The 18,658-nt window shown below is 40.0% G+C and overlaps 1 protein-coding gene across 13 annotated transcripts in view; it reads right to left on the bottom strand.

Moving 5' to 3' along the window:
* Positions 1–18,658, bottom strand: part of LOC135103708 (uncharacterized) — a 254,425-nt gene that overhangs the window by 154,469 nt on the left and 81,298 nt on the right. For 11 of the 13 annotated variants that reach the window (XM_064010316.1, XM_064010312.1, XM_064010310.1 and 8 more), the window contains one exon: positions 4,803–4,960. In XM_064010316.1, coding sequence (XP_063866386.1) covers positions 4,803–4,960 — 158 coding nt within the window. Of the gene's footprint in view, positions 1–3,617; positions 4,214–4,802; positions 4,961–16,655; positions 18,458–18,658 lie in introns of those variants that run through there. The other 2 variants (XM_064010320.1, XM_064010321.1) reach the window with 2 other exon arrangements.

Raw genomic sequence — 18,658 nt, 5'->3', positions numbered from 1 at the left:
TGTCGACAATTAAAGAGAGGTGAAAGCAGACAGCAACTAATGGCGGAATATGGTGTGGGCTCATCAACTACTGATGACATTAAATCCCAAATGAAAAAGTTGCGGGATTACATGAAAGCCACCGACACCCCAAAGGCAGCAGAAAATCGTCACACACTGCAGTATCATCGTGGTGAAATGATGGACAAAGTGTTATACGAGTGGTTCAGCTTGAAAAGATCAGAAGGAGTCACAATTACAGGCCCAATGCTACAAGAGAAAGGACGTGATTTAGCTAAGATGATGTCAACCCGAGATGTTATGACCCTTCACTGCATTGAGAATGAGTTTTTGCTGCAAAGAAGAAGGAGCTGCAAACAAGGAAACATTAGAAACTATTTTAAAGTAGCTTGTAAGGGAAAAGAAGTGGGCCAAACAAGTACAGAATCTGATGATGTTGATGACCTGGAGGGTGTTGAATGAGAGGTGTGGGGAGCGAAAAAGTGTCACAAACACTCGTACATTTTCATATCTTTATTGTATGCTATACATGTTGGCTAATATTGAATAAAGCAAATAAGTATATACGTACTTTATTTTTGTAACCCATCAACTTATTTATAAGAGGAAAGAATTAAAGAGAATGTCAGCAAGTGCTCATCTTCATTCTCTTACCATGTTCTCTGGTTTCTCTCCTCCACTTTGCTCTCCATCCTGTACACTGCTATTAGACCTCTTCTCACTCTTTTTTCTTTCAGTGTCAGAAGCTTAATTTTATTGAGTTTTTCTTCATATGGCAGAGCCTTTAGTTCTGACACCATCTTTGTTGCGACTCTGTATTCTTTCCAGTTTTTTAATGTTTTTCTCATGGGGTGACCAGACCACAGCAGTATATTACAAGCAAAGTTGTATCATTGTGACTATTGTTTTCATAATTTCCTCATCCAAATACATGAATGCCGTCCGTGTGTTTCTCATACGATTGGGTTATTTCTGAAAATGCAATCATATAGCAAGTGATTGTATAGTGAAGTTAAGAATGAATGGGAAAAATTGTGATGCATTCCAAGGCCTATATGAATGTGCCCTAATGCCACCTAAAACCCAAAAAACCATGAAATATCATATATAAATACAGTTATTGTTTAAATTAATAAAATATATGTTACATAAATCAAACAAACACAAGAATAAAGCAATAAAATAAAAATGATTTTTGTACTTACTCTCACTGTAGTGAGAGTAAGTGTAGTGCTCATCTTTGCCATGAGTGTAATGCAAGCTTCATTTGCTTTCCTGATGCTGGTAGCATTCTTGATGATTGTCAAGACAGACGACTGGACCAAACCAAGCGAGCATGCAATGGCATTCACCCCCTCTCCAGCCATGGTTGACAATATAAAGACACTGATGTTGTGTCACTGGTAAATCCTGGGCACTTCTAACACAACACAGCTAGCGAACACAAGAGTGCAGGGAACACTGGCTGCTGCAGTGTCATGGCACTACAATCATTCACCCAAACATATGCCACTACACTTGTGTGTGCAGAGGGGGTGAATGTGCACTCGGGCAAGCCTAATTGATCATATAGCGAACAAGGGGTAGTAAAGAAGAATGACCATAAAACTGAATTATCATATAGTGGGGAGGACCTGTATTTTTTTTATATGCTTCTCCGGTGACATATTTCCCGCCACGATCACTCCCAAATTTTTTTCCTCTGCCACTCTCTTTATGGTTTTATGGCTCCCAAATCTTTTCCTCTCCTACTCTATAGTTTCATTTCCTATCTTATAGTCATATGTACATCTGCCAATCATGCCAAATTCCACTTTTTGTATTTACCAAGGTTAAACTTCATTTGCCATCTACTTCAATCTTATATTTTATCCAAATTTCTCTGCAGTGCCTCACAATCACTTTCATTTCTCACCCCTTTTAGAAGTTTCACATCATCTGAAAACAGGCTCATATAGTTTGTTACTCCATCCACCATGTCATTCATATATAAAGCAAACATAACTGGAGACAGAGCTGATGAATGCTTACTGTTGATATCACCTCATATCTTTCCAAGTTGGTGTTCACACTCTCACTATGTCACCTGGGTGCAAATCTACAGTCATCACTAAATGCAAATGATAAACAGCAGTTTCCTAATGACGTATGTAAGAGCATTCTTATCACAGCAGGTTATAAGAAAAATTACAGTTGCCAAGCATACAAGCACAGGTCAGTCTCTAAACTGGCATCACTGTGGGATGACAGCATTGGCTCACTCATTACCATAACTACAGGTAGTGAGGGTGGTGGTGGTAGCAGTAGTGACCCACCCTTCCTCCCTGCATTAGTGTTGTCCTGCCCCACATTACAGACTTTTCTGCAGCTTGTTGCAGCCCATTCCCATCACCAACAGTGATAATACTGAGCACACCACTAACACCAACACTAACCTCCTCCTGAAGTTACAATACAAACACTCCCAGAGTTACAAATGACTTAGATTCCAGGCAGCCATTCATAAGTCGTTATATTCATAAGTCATTAATTACCCTCTTGAGTTTTGCACTGAACTCATTGTGGCAGACTCAGCAGAGGAATATACACAAGTGGCAAACTACTTGAGTGATCAGCTGACCTTCTTACTCTTGTTGTGACCACAACTTGTCAATCTCAAGAAAAAATAGCTGTCATGCTGGTGGTTGCAATTTTTGTGGAATATTCTGTCAAGTTTCCTGTGAAGTGTTTCTGACTGAATCTCAGTACAAAATTCTTGAGAAACTGTTCTGTGTGACCGCACCTTATTTTCTCTTAAAGTTGGCAAGTTGTGGTCATCACAAGAAGGTCAGCTGATTGCTCCAGTAGTTTGCCAACTGTGTGTGTTCCTCTGCAGTGTCTGCCACAATGTGTTCAATGAAGCTTGCTTTTGCCTTGCAGCTAATAAGTGTAATACATATGTTTTATAGTTTAGACTATAAACATAGATATTTGTGAACCATATGGGGCACATGTCCAGGATTTGCATATTTTTTATATTCACGGGGAGGTTAGGAACATAAACCCCGCAAATAGCAAAGCAATACCGCACTGCGAGACTCAGCATATCGAAAACACTGAAAAACCCTTATTTATGTTGGCCACATAGCCTAACACTGTGTCAGTGGGTATGTTTTGTCCTCACATTCGGCATGACACAATGGTGCAGTCATCACACAAGTGTGTGTTTTATTCTTACATTTGGCATGACTCAACTGCAGTACTGCCACAAGGTGTGTTTTGTCCTTACATTTAGCATGACACAGGGGTGTAGCTTCACCACATTTATGACAGTGTGTACCATTAGTCAATGACAGTGGCACTATCTCCTCAAGTCTCACCCACACCTTTCTATGATTGGCAGGTGAGATTGGGGGAGAGAGAGAGAGAGAGAGAGAGAGAGAGAGAGAGAGAGAGAGAGAGAGAGAGAGAGAGAGAGAGAGAGAGAGAGAGAGAGAGAGAGAGAGAGAGAGAGAGAGAGAGAGAGAGAGAGAGAGAGAGAGAGAGAGAGAGAGAATTAAGACCTCTCCCACTACCTCAGGGTTGGAATATATAGCAATAGTGTGGTCACGAAGTACAAAAATTAATATAAAGAAATTGGAGAGGATTCAGAGGTCAGCAACAAAGTTGGCTTCAAGTCTTCAAGACTTATCATATGAAGATTGAGAAGTTTGAATCTACAGACGTTGAAACAAAGGAGGGAGAGAGGAGACCTGACTGGGGTGCATATGCTGATGAAAGGATTAGAAAAAGTGGACCAGCAAGATCTGATAACATGGAATGTAAGAGATTCAAGAGGACATGGAAAGAGGTTGAAAAAGGCCACCTGTAGAAGGGATATTAAAAAGAACAGTTTTCCTCAAAGAATAGTACAGACATGGAATAGCTCTGAAAAGATGTGGTTTATGCAAGGTTAATTCATGATTTCAAGGCCAAGTTGGACAATAGTAAATATAGAGATGGAACAGCATGAACGTAGCTCCTTTTCCCATACACCACAACTAAGTATATACAACTAGGTAAATACAAAAAGGTGTGGATGGGGTCTATTTTATGGGGAATCACCACCTATGGCAAAAGCTACCTTAGCAGGTCAAGAGTTGAGTGCAAACAACATGGTGCCTCTCTCCTTGGCTATGCTGCTGCCCAGTGTGGATAGTGGCCAAAATTGGTAGTAAGCAGATGTGTAACAAATCTGAAAGTGTGATGGAGAGAAACAGAATTTTGACCCGCTGTGATTCTTGTTCATATCTCCAGATGTTTGTAACCTATATGTTCATAAGTCAAGGAACATCTGTATTAGTTCTGAGCATGCCACCACTGCTGCTGGCGCCCCTGCCACACACAGTAATAGTATTGAGTGTGCCACTGCCACCATCCCAGCTGCAAACAGTGATAGTACTGAGTACTGCTGCTGCCACCCCAACCCTCCACACAATGATGGTAATGAGCATGCCACTGCCACTGTTGCCATCCCTGGCACACAGTAATAGCATTGGGTATGCTGCTGTATCTGAACCTCTTGACTAAGAAAACTTATAGGTGAAAGATAGTGAAAGAACATACAAAAATTTAAGAAATAAAATATCTGAAGAATAGAAAAAAATTTAACCTCTCAAATATAAGCACTGATATTTGGAACAGCCCAGAGACAGAAACAATATGAACAATGAACATCCAAGAGTTCAAAACAAAGTTGGACAAAGTACATGAACATGGAAACACAAACTTAATTAAAATCATACATATTACAAATAAGTATGAACAAACTAACACAAACTTACCTGAGGTTCCTCAGTCTTGCTGACTGAAGCTGGGGAGACTGGCTGTCGTTTCCTGCCTTCTCCTCTGCTGTGCTCTGCTACATGTGCAAGGAAATTGTCTCGCTTTACAGTCTTGAAGGAGCATACACCACATGTGAACATGATGCCATCTATTTGAGCTGCAAAAGAAGAAAATAAAAAAATCATAATACTGTTATCCCTAATCCATAAAGGACATTCCCTGGATCAACATAATGAAGATAACATAATATTCTTTATCTAAAGCTAACAAACATTATAGGTTTTGAAGCTCTTAAGGAAGTACCATGCTGCTTTCTGCTTTGCAGCCACCTATTCAGTAAATCACCTAATCTGTAAGCTGTAAATTTTTTCTTCTTCTTTTTTTACAAATTCATGTTTTATGGAGAAGTGAGTGGATGTCGGGAAAAAATGCATTACTGTTCACTAAAGATATCTTAATAAATCAGTAAATAAGGTTCATATAAGCTGATAAAAAAAAAAGGCATAAACTTAAGCAAATGGGACTGGTATAATGCACAGTAATTCTTAAAAAAAAACATTGCTTTGCAAATGACAATTACCACTTGTAAGAAAAATATACTTTGCAAATTCATATAACGATTCAATATATAGAGAAAAAAATTGTTAAAATACAAAATTAATAACAATAAAAAACATCATAAATGAGGATATGTAATAACATTTATTTCTTCCAGGAAGATTTCACTGCTTCTGGTCCCATTCCTACTGCCAGGTAAATTGTTACTCCATTATGCCCCATGCAGGATACTTTTTAATTTCTGATTTAAAATAATATGTGCAATATATGGTGAAGAGGTAGACACTGCTGCACAGAAAAATGCAAAAAATGAACAGGAGTTATCATTATGGAGTTTTAATCCATGTGAGACCTAATCTAAACATATATAATCAGCAGATATCAGGGATCTACTGTACTATCCCAGAAGTTTACTGGTCAAAATGATAGTGAATACAAACAGATCACATTCAAATTCCTATATTTGTGCAAGAAGCTATCTGTCAAAGTATCAGCACACAAAACTGATGTACAGTACCCTCCTAAGTTTCAAGCTATTTGAGTCTTATAATCATCAAGTTTCATGCAAAGTCCTAAATTCTTATCATCCCAACTTTTGTGCAATCTCCTCAAATTTCACACTTTCATTGTATATGGGTTATATCCTCCTACCACTGGCATCACAAACACTGCCACAACAGGAAAGGGGAGAGGTTGGTGTCACACTGCACAGCAATGGCACTGCCACATTGTGAAAACGCAAACAAATGCACAACCCTGCATTATGCTGTGGTAGTGCTGCACCACTGCACCATGCCAGATGTGAGAACAAAACACACTCACAGTGACCATCTACCACACAGTTCTATATGTGGTAGTGCTACACCTCCAAAGTGTTGTATCACACCAGAAGTGAGAACAAAACAGTCACAGTCCTAGATGTGGCAGCTCTATAGTGCTGCATGGCTCTGCAGTACTGCATCATGACAGAAGTAAGGACAAAATATACATACAATTCTAGATGTCGTGGCTTTGAACCACTGTACTGTTGCATCATGCTAGATGTGAGGATAAAACACACACACAACACACACTAGATGTGGCAGTGCCACGCTGCTGCATAATGCCAGATGTAAGGACAAATCACATACATACACATTTCTAGTTATAGCAGGGCTGCACTGTTGCACTGCTATGTCATGCTAGATATAAGGATAAAATACAAAGTTCTAGATGCTGCATTACAGCATCACACTGGATATGAGGACAAAACACACACTCATACAGTACTAGATGTGGCAGTGCTGCACGACTGGATCACACTGGATGTGAGGACAAACACACACTCACACAGTTCTAGACCATGCAGCCAGAATAAGTGTTTTTCAGTGTTTTCAACATCCCAAATTTTGCAATCCACAAGTTTGGTGCTATGCTTTTGGAAGAAACCAAACACAAAACTTGAATTGGTACTGTATCAGAGGAAAAGGGGTTGTAAAGTATGGCTTGGTTTTCAGGAAGATGCAACAACTGTGGTTATCTACAGTTTTGCAACAAAGTTTTGTGACTATATTGTATGTGCTAATAATCTGACAAAAAGCTTCTTACATGACATAAAGAAGTTAAGGTTATCAAGGATTCTTTTTAGCCCAACAACACAGCAACCCATGAGACATCTAATGGAAGCCCCTGTATAGATGTTCCCCAATGTCTACGGATATTAATATTTTGTTCAAATTTTGAGGCTAATGACTTGATATCACTTGAAATTGTTAAAAATCATCTGATGTTGAGCCTTTTTTTTTTTTTTATGTACAAGGAACACCAGCCAAGAGCAACAGAAATCAATAAAAAAAAAAAAAAGCCCACTGAGATACCAGTCTCCAAATAGGATCTGAAGCAGTAGTCAAAAATTGAAGGATAAGTGTCTAAAAGATTCAACACTGTAGTGATGAGAAAGAGGCGGAAGACAGTCAGTTAGAGGAGAGGAGTTCATAAGACGAAAAGCTTTGATTCCACCCTGTCTAAAAGAGTGGTATGAGTGGAATCCCCCCAGACATGTGAAGCATACTCCATACACGGACAGATAAAGTTCTTGTACAGAGTTAGCAGCTGGCGGGTGAGAAAAACTGGCAGAGATGTCTCACAATGTCATAGAAGCTGTTTTAGCTAGTGATGAGATGTGAAGTTTCCAGTTTAGATTATAAGAAAAGGATAGACTGAGGATGTTCAGTGTAGAAGAAGGGGACAGTTGAGTGTCAATGAAGAAGAGGGGATAGTTGTCTGGAAGGTTGTGTCAAGAAATTGAAGAATTGAGTTTTGAGGGATTGAACAATACCAAGTTTGCAATGCCCCAATCAGAAATTTTAAAGAGATCAGAAGTCAGCCATTCTGTGGCTTCCCTGCACAAACTGTTTACTTCTTGAAGGGTTGGATGTCTATGAGAAGACATGGAAAAGTGTGGGGTGGTATCATCAGTGTAAGAGTGGATAGGACAAGAAGTTTGGTTTAGAAGATCATTGTTGAATAAAAGGAAGAGAGTGGATGATAGGACAGAACCCTGAGGAACACCATTGTTAATAGTTTTAGAACAGTGACCATCTACCACAACAGCAATAGAACAGTCAGAAAGGAAACTTGAGATGAAGTTCCAGAGAGAAGGACAGAAACTGTAGGAGGGTAGTTTGGAAATCAAATCTTTGTGCCACACTCTATCAAAAGCTTTTGATATGTCCAAGGCAACAGCAAAAGTTTCACCAAAATCTCTAAAAGAAGATGACCAAGACTCAATAGGGAAAGCCAGATCACACTAGGTTACACTAATGCAGAATATGCTAGAACAAATTGATTCTAACATGGGAGGATCAGTTTGCCTCCAAGTCATACTGTAATGTGAGGAACTCAAAACCTTAACACAGAGATGAGCCACAACAAGCCACAGAGAAGTGTGTAACAAAGGATAGGATAACTCTAATGCAGGAGTAGGATGTAGGCTGCCACTGCCACCACCACCACCCCTGCCACCCACAGTGACTGACCAGTGCATGCATGCTTGGCAACTGTGCAATTCTCTTGCAACCTGCAGCAGTGAGGTTGCCCTTCTTACACCATTAGAAAACTATTGTTTGCTGTTTGCATTTACTGACAAAGGCCATAGATTTAGACCAAAATAACAAAGTGAGAGTGTGAACATCTACTGGGAAAGATACAAAGATTGGATGGACTAAAACACTGGTCATAATAAAAGGTTACTAAAATAAAATTTGGAACAATACACAATCATCAAAAAGTCATGATGATGAATCATCACTGTTGATTCCACCTCATATCACCAACAAATACTTTATACAATATCTCTGAATAAATTACTTCCTCAATAACTTTTCATATTTGTGGACATCATTAAAAGCAATACTAACCTTGGATTACCAGTATAGTATGGAAACAAACAGGTTTTTTAATGATTGTTCGCCAAACATCCATTAAAAAAAACATACTGAGCCATTGTTTACCCACACAGTGGATGAATGTTCACATTTAATATCATCTCATATCTTCTACAGTTGGTGTTCACACATTCACTATGTTATCTGGATGCATTGCTATGACCTTCATCAACATACATACAAATGGTAAACAGTATTTCTCTGTTGTAAGTACAGCCTAAGTTAGCATCTTTGCAGGTGGTGGAAGTGGGGGAGATAGCCTGTTCCCTCCTCCCTGGTTGTACCATGTTGTTTACATTCAACTCCCAACCTGCTAACATCTGTTTGGTGCCCAAGGATTTTTCTGCATATTTTTTTCAAACTTTCTGATTAACCCCTGCTTGCTTGGAGGACAGCAAGTTGTGGGAATTATCCCTCCTCTTTCCCACCAAGATTTGTACTTCTGTGATGCAATTATTGTCTGGTGGCTGACAGCAACCCTTGTTTTTCATTTCCCTTAAGTTCCAGTGCACAACTGACCATAGAAATGGAGAAACATGCTCACAAATATTTCCCCGCACCCGGATGCATGGATGAAGGGAGTGTGATTAGGGTTCCCTGTACTTCCAATCCTATTACTGGGATGTGTACTGAGTCTACAAATAAAATATTGAATGAGAGAGGCATCATAAGATGCCTTTTAGAAATGCATGTGAGTGGCCAGGATGAGGGGCTGCGTGACATGGGAGAACGAGTCCAAGATTAACTGTACTCCCATGAACAAGTTTGCCCAAAAATGCCAAAAGCACATATACTCCCATGAGCAAGTTTGCCCAAAAATGCCAAAAGCATATCTTCTCAACAACATATTTCTGCTGTGCTACAACTGAGGGACTTCCAGTTTGTTTTATTGTGTAAAGGAAAGATTTTTGAGCAATGGTTGGTGACAAGTATAAGGCTAGTGATGATATTGATAGTGCTAAGAAGCGTCAAACCATCTCAATGGAAACTAAGATGGCTATAATACAGAAACTTGATAGTGAAAAAAATGGTAAACACTGCCAATTCTATCAATATGAATCAGTCCACCAATGGAACAATTTATAAGATCACAGAAAAATTACCCTAAATGGATGACTGGTTAAAACACTATATAGGCCAGAAAAGAAATTCATATATAAGAAATTAAGGGCAGGTGAAGAGGTTTTAGTGCCACAATACAATGAATTAGAACAGTCAGAAGGTTAACGAGGAAAGCTAAGGGCCATTATGAATTAAAGGTAGCCAGCCAGGTGAAGATGGACCCCAAGGGATTTTATCAGGTATACAGGACAAAGAATAAGGATACTATAGGTCCATTACAGGCAGCAGATGGGGAGCTGGTTAGTTCTGGGTAGGAGATTAGTAAAATCCTGAATGAGTATTTTTTAACAGTCTTCACCCAGGAAAACATGCAGGATATGCTAAATAGTGAACAAATGTTTAGAGAAGATGAAAATGAGAAGCTGACATATATTTCCATAACAAAGGAGATAGTGGAACAGGAGATAGGCTAAAAAGCTCAAGACACCAGGACCAGATGAAATATATCCCAGAGTACTTAAGGAATGCAAAGAGGTTAGTTTCTGTCTTTAGGAAATTACTTGAGTCAGGTGAGGTACCAATAATCTGGAGGCAGGCTAATGTAGTACCCATCTTTAAGAAAGGAGATAAAACTTTAGCATCTAATTATAGACCTGTCAGCTTAACTTTAATCGTAGGAAAAATAATGGAGTCAATAATAGCAAGGAACATTAGGGAGCATTTAGACAAACATAATTTGATAAATCAGTCACAGCATAGCTTTCCAAAGGGGAAGTCTTACCTGACAAACTCGTTAAGTTTTTGCAGTAGTGTACGAAGCAGTAGATAATGGTGATAGTTATGACCATCTTATATCTGGATTTTAGTAAAGCATTTAACAAGGTACCCCATCAGAGGTTCCTGAGAAAGGTTAAAGCACACAGGATAGATGGGAAAGTGTTAGGCTGGATAAGGTCATGGCTAAGTGATGGGCAACAAAGAGTTGTAATAAACGGCTCTAAATCCGAGTGGGGTCATATAGTTAGTGAGATGTCACGGGGATCAGTATTAGGGACATTGTTGTTTTTAATAGATATATAAATGACTTGGATAGTGGAATTAGTAGTGATGTTAGTAAATTTGCAGATGACACAAAGATAGGTAGATTAATTAGGTCAGAATTGGATGCCAATGCCTTGCAGGCAGATTTAGATACGATGAATGAATGCCAATGCAGTTTAATATCAACAAATGCGAAGTACTTAGCATAGGTAGAGGAAACCCACACAGTAGGTACACAATAAACAATGAAACTCTGGTAGGTTCAGGGTATGAAAAAAGATTTAGGAGTTATAGTTAGCTCTGAACTCTGTCTAGAAAAGCAAAGCATAGAGGGCAGAAACAGGGCAAATAAGGTATTAGGATTCATTTTAGGAGTGTTAAAAGTAAAAGGCATGAAGTAATATTAAATTTATATTTGGTGCTGGTCAGACCTCATATAGACTACGGTATGCAGTTCTGGTCTCCACATTACAGGAAAGATATAGGTCTATTAGAATCAGTACAAAGAATGACAAAGAGGATACAGGGGATAAGGAGTATTCCTTATAAGGCGAGATTGAAGCCGTTAAATTTACATTCTTTAGAGAGATGTAGGTTAAGAGGGGACCTGATACAAGTCTTTAAGTGGTATAAGGGTTATAATAAGGGGGATGTAAGCAAAATTCTTAGGATCAGCAACCAAGATAGAACAAGAAATAACGGGTTCAAGCTTGAAAAATTTAGGTTTAAGAAAGAGATAGGAAGAAATTGGTTCTCAAATAGAGTAGTAGATAAGTGGAACGGACTCAGTAATCATGTTGTTAGTGCTAAGACATTAGGGAGCTTTAAGAGAAGATTAGACAGATTTATGGATGGGGATGATAGGTGGAAATAGGTAGGTATATTTCATACAGAGACTGCCACATGTAAGCCTGGTCGTTTCTTGCAGCTTCCCTTATTTCTTATGTTCTTACATTCTTATAAGAACAAGGACCATATTATAGAGCAAGTGCTTTATTTTACTGTTACACATACAGTTTCTTAATCACTGTATACTGTACAGTACTGTTTCAACACAACTTTATTATATTACCTAGACATACCCAAAATAACAATATTTTACAAACTAACAATATTTTACAAACTAAAGACTTAAAAAACAGCCCTATAGAACATACCTTGTTCACAAGTTGAGGAGTGTCTATATACTAAATAACCAGAGGAGCTATTTCAGTCCAATTGTCATGGCAAAGAGGATCACTGTTATGTTAACCTATCTCAAAATGAAAGTCATCATTTTGTTACAATGGGATAAAATGTACTAGGATAAGTAATGTAATGGTAATGTAGTGTAATTACAAGTATGTTTTTGTGTATGATGTGTGTGGCAGAGTAGGTGTGTGTGCATCATTACATATGTCAGTCCTGCCCCCATTTTAGTTGGCACAAGTGGGAAACTAAGTGTTATGCCTGTGAGGCCAGGCATGGCATGGGGTGAAATAAGCAGTTGGTAAATGAATGTAGAGCAAGGTTGTACTTGTGGTGTGCCTGAGAGACAGTATAAGAGAACATTCTGCGCATAATTATGCACTGTAACTGTGCCCTGTATTATGTTCTGTGCTGAAGAATAAATGTGTTTCATATATCCAAGCGTGTCATTATCATCAGCAGCACTGGTGCCAGAATCTTGTGAGTAAAACAACCTCATGTCATCACCACCACAGTGAGCACAAAGTACTGGATAGCAAACCTGTCTCCTGTGCCTTAGAACCACAGACAGTAAGGATGGGGGGGAAGGGGTTTGTAACAGATTATTTGTTTTCATATGACTTTACATCCCCATGTTTCATTGTTGGCAAAATCTAAGTTGTTTTATCTAACAAGACAAAATGCAATATCACTTCATTTAATCTAATCATATCTTAACAAACTAAGTCTAGACATTTTGACAAATTGGAGGTATGCTGTGAAAATGCAAAACAAACACACTGACACACCAGATGCTTACAAGAATTTTTCTCTAACTCCTTAATCTTGATCTTTTATCTACTAGAAATAAGTAATCTTTGCATTATTTTTCTAAATGCATCTAACTTAGTTTGGAGGTGGAGGTGAAAAGAGACATAGGTGTTATGGAGAGCGTTTATTTCCCAACTAGTTATACTGGTGCTTCTTCAGGGGAACTCTGAAGAAACCTGAAGAAGCATCAGCAAAATTAGTTGGGAAATAAACTCATTCTATAACACCTGTGTCTCTTTTCACCTCCATCTTCAAACTAAGTTCAATGCATGTACAAAAATAATACAAAGATCACTTGTTTCTACTACAGAAAAGATCAAGATCAAGGAGTTAGAGAAAAATTCTTGTAAGCATCTGGTGTGTCAATGTGTTTGTTCCACATTTTCACAGCAATGCAGTCAAATTTAAAGGTAAAACAATCCTTCACATACAGCCAACAACCAATATTAATAAAAGATGGAATTTCAGAAATTCTGTCTAAAAAAAATGATCAGCAAAAACATTAGTTTGGTATTCGCTGTTTCGCATATTCGTGGACATTTTCCTAACCTAACTAAATGGCGAGTTTTCAGAGTTGCCAAATGTCACCAGCTCAGTCTTTTCCCCCAGAGCCTGAATTATTCTTAGTTATCATAAATTACAATAAACCCTCAATATAAAGAACACATATGGGGTGGATCGCTAAAGATAAAAATTTGCTACATCCAGAGAGAGAGAGAGAGAGAGAGAGAGAGAGAGAGAGAGAGAGAGAGAGAGAGAGAGAGAGAGAGAGAGAGAGAGAGAGAGAGAGAGAGAGAGAGAGAGAGAGAGAGAGAGAGAGAGAGAGAGAGAGAGAGAGAGAGAGAGATGAGTTGTGGTTGTGTCAGCCAATGACCTTGACAAAAGCTAATGACACAATGCTCTCTCTCTCTCTCTCTCTCTCTCTCTCTCTCTTTCCATGGCCTGCTTTTTTAAACACTGTATTAGTAATTATGAGGCAGCAGGCCCCACGGCCATATTTGGTTTTACTATCCCCACAGTCACATTTGTTAAACACTGGATGCAAGTCCCAACATCAGGTTGGTAAATACTAAGGTCATCATCGCTTTGCACATAGATTGGCAGCTCTGGTTCCCTCAGCAATGAGGAAAAGTTGCCAAATTTTATGTTACTTCTCATTTACTGAATTCACTTTTGCATTTTCTTCTAATTATAGCTAAAGAAAGAGGTGATCTATCCACATATGCCTTCAGAATCCTCATACAACATATAATAATGAAGAAATCTGTGATTGCATGATGATGTTCAGAGTGATTACGAGTGGCTTAATGAGATGTGAAGGGCGGACCTATTTAGGTTTGTAATATATCATATTTGCCAGTGCATTAAACACACTTTTCCTTAAAAATTATCTAATAATTACCATGTGTCTAATGTATCTGTAGTATAGATGCCTAACCCTGCATAACTAAGTTTATAGCTGTGGAATTGAAGTAGTAGTAAACCAAGCACAAATATTGTTACCAATAAAATTACAACTAATAAAATTCTCTCTCTCTCTCTCTCTCTCTCTCTCTCTCTCTCTCTCTCTCTCTCTCTCTCTCTCTCTCTCCCCCTCCCTGCCCTTCTCTCCATTTCCTCACCCCCCTCCATCCACCACACCCTCTCTCTCAGGCACGGTTCACACCAGCCCGTCATTGTCACTGCCATCACTGTCCATGATGCCACAAACTTGACAGCTGTCCACTTTGAAGATGAGCTCTATCACAGGGCAATGGTGCGACGTCAGCCTGTCAATCATCAGTCCCACACACACACCAAAACAAGACGGACCACAAGGATCTCCTCATTGTTGCTGCTCTCTTATTGTTGGACGATTCGGAACTGGAAGACCGCCCAGTTAGGCCAGCAAAACAAAAGGAGGAGATGGACAGTATGGGCACTGCAACTACTGCTGGAAAGGCTGTTATGAGGAGAGCACAAGATCCTTATGGAGGCAGAGATGAGAGCTGATAGAAACAGCTTCCATAAAGCCTACCGCATACTAGTTGGTCCTCACTGCACATGCTCGAATGCAGTGTTTACCACAGGATCAGGGGCTGTATTAACAAAGATTCTTAACTATAGAGGTTTGACTCAGACCAACTCTTAAGCTTAAAGTCGTCCTTAACTTCCAAAGTTGTGCTTAGTCTAGGTCTTAAATTTAAGACAGGGCCAGAGTCTGCTTAACTTTAAGAGTTATGCTAAGAATAAGTTAACTAAACAAAGATGGCTGACTGTCAAGCCTGAGCCTGCCACCTCAAGAATAATCAGCTCCATAAGGATGTTTTCAATGACCTGAGTATGCACAACTTACATGACGGCTAGAGATACATTGTAACGTAACATTTTATGTTTTCTTTTTTAGCGTTATATTATTTGTAGTGACTGGTTGTTATACATGAGTAGTGTCATAAGTAGTGTGAGAGGGGAACGTAGGGCTGAGGGGACGTGTTGAACTTGCCCTCTCAGCTCTTTCTCTCATTGACGGATTGGTTGTTGTGGCATGGGCGCTGATAACACACCTGCAGCATAATGAACATCATATGTTGTAGGGGCCCAGCAGCATCTCGGGGCCCAGCAGCGTCTCCAAAGCCACTTCACGACAGTCATGCCTACACGTTAGACGTGTCTCGGGAGGCGCAGAGTAAATCCCCGTGTTCCTCATCCCAGTAAATCCCCAAGTGTAATCCCTTGCATACAACCAAGAGGATGCCTGTTCCCCACATTGTAGAGGACGCATGTTCCCCACATTGTGTATGTATTCATCATAGTATTAGGATACTTATGTAACCATGAGGATTTGATGATGTGTGTCAATATAATTAATGTGACTACTTATAGTGATTAGATACTTAAATTATGAGGAATCAATGTGACTACTTATAGTGATTAGATACATAAATTGTGAGGATTTAGAGATATGTGTTAATATAAGTACACTTAACGTAACATAATGACGTACATCAGATCACGCAGACGAGAGGGTGACTTGCTGCGTTTGTGCTGGTGGTGTTCATCTGTAGAACCGACTGAACCTGCTAAAGTGTAGGTAACTCTGTATTGATTTATATATTGTACAGAATTGACAACATGAAGTATCACAACAATGATGTACTGCAATACCTGAGTTTCCTATGATATACTCCTTTGTGTTACTCTCAGTATTAGTGATAATATGTTAATTCGCAGGTTTGACCACTTCTGAATACAAAGAGCGAGTACTGCACAGCTCGTTTCAGTCACCTCCAGTACACTCTGAACTGTTGGCCATATACAAAGTAAAACTGCAGGAGTGTTATTTGTGAATATTTGGTGAGAGATGCCTTGGAAAGCCCTACAGGAAGGAGTGATGCATGATGCTAGTAATTTAAATAATAATTACAGCATTATTTAGCCAATGGGAAATGCAGCTCTGCAGCAATGATGACCTTGGACCTTCATGTCTCCTATTGTTGGAGTGTCTCATTTACCTTCTTAGTAATAGAGCCCCATACAGCTTTTTTGTTTTGCTGAATGAATGAAGCCCTTCAGGCTACATCTTTTCTCATATAATGACTGGACAAGGAAGGAAAGTCTCGCCATTAGTCCAGCTGGGTTTTCTCTATTGGTCTTTTCAATCTTAGGTGTCATCATCTCCCCCACACTAAAGAAAAGGACAGGAAAGTAGAAAGTGCAGCTGAGTGGGAGTGGTAGGACAACACTGGCTCAAGGGCATAAAAGCTGAGATAAAATATTTGCACAGGATTTAATTTGCTTATTAATAAACACAAATTTATGCGCTCATATCCTTACAAAATTGATAACAAATTATCTTTTTTTTTTATTTAATCCAAAAAGTGTAAAAAGATTGCACTATTAACTCAAAACAGAGAAATATATGATTTTACTGTTTTGCTCTTTGACCATTTCATACCAGAACTTACAAGTTTGTCTCACCACAACTTTAAGACCGCTTAAGAGATAAGCACAAGTCTAAACAGGAGGCTAAGATGAACTCTGAGAATCTTTGTTAATAAAGCCCCAGACTCTTTCCTTTCAGATACTCTTGCTTCAGCAAGCTTGACTGGCCTTGTCTCCAGATGCATGGATGGTCTTCCTTGACCTGGAGAGTGCATACTGGCATGTGCCCAGTCACCTTCAATTCTGCAAGTTCCTGTTGGTTTAAATCAGACTCCCAGTTCAAGGTCGTGCCCTTTGGTCTCAACATTGCACACAGGGTCTTCATGAATCTCATCAAGGTTGTGTCCACCTTCACGTACTGATCCGTGCTCCTTCAGAGTCCTGAGTGCAGCAAGATCTAGACAATGCCCTCCACACCTGACAGGAAATGGGATTTCTGGTCAACTTCTCCAAGTCCCATCTGTCTCCCTCCTAGTCCATCACTTGGCATGCAGTGGGACACCAGGTTCCAGACTGTGATTGCATACAACCAGGTCCATCTGCTGCAGAAGACTCACCAGGCACTGGGGTCTCATACTTTCACCAAGCAATTGTGGGACAGCCTCTTAGGTTCCCTCAACTTTGCAGCAGATGTAGAACCTCTAGGACAGCTGAGGTTCAGGAGACTTTTCCCAGGTCTCTAGCCCCGCTCCTCTGTAGGTAGGGTCTACCCAGTCAATTGTCCTGTCACTCCCTGGATCCCTCCATAACCCATGCTGTTTGTCACTATCAATGCTTCAGATTCAGGCTGGGGCCTACAGTCTTCCAATTGTCTTCAAGCTCAGGGTGTATAGTCCCATTCTCAGTCCCAACTTCACTTCAATGCCATGGATCTCCTAGTGCCCCTTTTTTTCTCTGCAAGTTTCCAGAGGTCAGAGACATATGCATGAGATTCCAACTGGACAACTAAGTTGCAATACACTGCATCTCTCATCAAGGCTTTTCTCATGCTCTAACTCTTCTCTCCATCTCAGATGACCTCTTGTTTCTGGCCGAGTCTTGGAACCCGTGCCTGTCTGCCAGGTATATTCCAGGTTCAGACAACGTTTGGGCCAACACATTGTCATATCAGGCAGGGACTTCAGTGGAGTGTGAGTTGACAGAGACCGTATTCCATGACTTAGTGGACCTTTTCAGCAGTCCTCAGGTGGACATGTTTGCCTTGATTTCCAACCACAAGCTACCTTTGCTTGTGTCCTGTTGGACAGTGACTAAGGTAGGAGAACCAGACCCCTTCCTGGTCAACTGAAGCCAGTGGAGTCTCCTGTATCTGTTCCCTCCTCCAGCAACCAGAGAGTTATTACAAGTATGCCACAAATTGCAGACATTCCAAGGCCAAGGTCTTCTGGTGGCCACCCCGTCTGACAAGCCCAGCCTTGGTGCCAGCAACTCCTGCACTAGTGCCCTTCTCCAGTACCCCTCAACCATCTGTCTCTATCAGGGAGAGGCCTGAAGGCCTCCTGGATCTCCTTCGACTTGCATGCATGGAGTTTCTCTCTTTAAGCTTATCTAGAGAGCTGTCTTCACAAGTGGTGCTGGATCTTTCTCGGGCCCTTCGTGACTCTTCTATTCGGCAGTACCAGTTCTGCTAGAAAGCCTTCCAGTCCTTCCTGTACAATAAAAATGGTACTTCAGTTTTTTGGGGGGGTTTCTTGTTTCATGAGAAAGACCACTCTACCACTACTATCTGTACTCACACTGATGCTCAGAAGGCTCCACTTCATTATGTCTGTGGGATTTCACTGGACTGGATGTTCTGTAGCTTCTTCCTTCAACATCCTGCTCCCCGCCAGTCTCATCTTTTCTGGTCC

Source organism: Scylla paramamosain, chromosome 9 (genome assembly GCF_035594125.1).
Source record: "Scylla paramamosain isolate STU-SP2022 chromosome 9, ASM3559412v1, whole genome shotgun sequence".
Taxonomy (NCBI): domain Eukaryota; kingdom Metazoa; phylum Arthropoda; class Malacostraca; order Decapoda; family Portunidae; genus Scylla; species Scylla paramamosain.
Note: the sequence above shows the minus strand (reverse complement) of the source record. Positions and strands in the feature narration are given on the sequence as shown.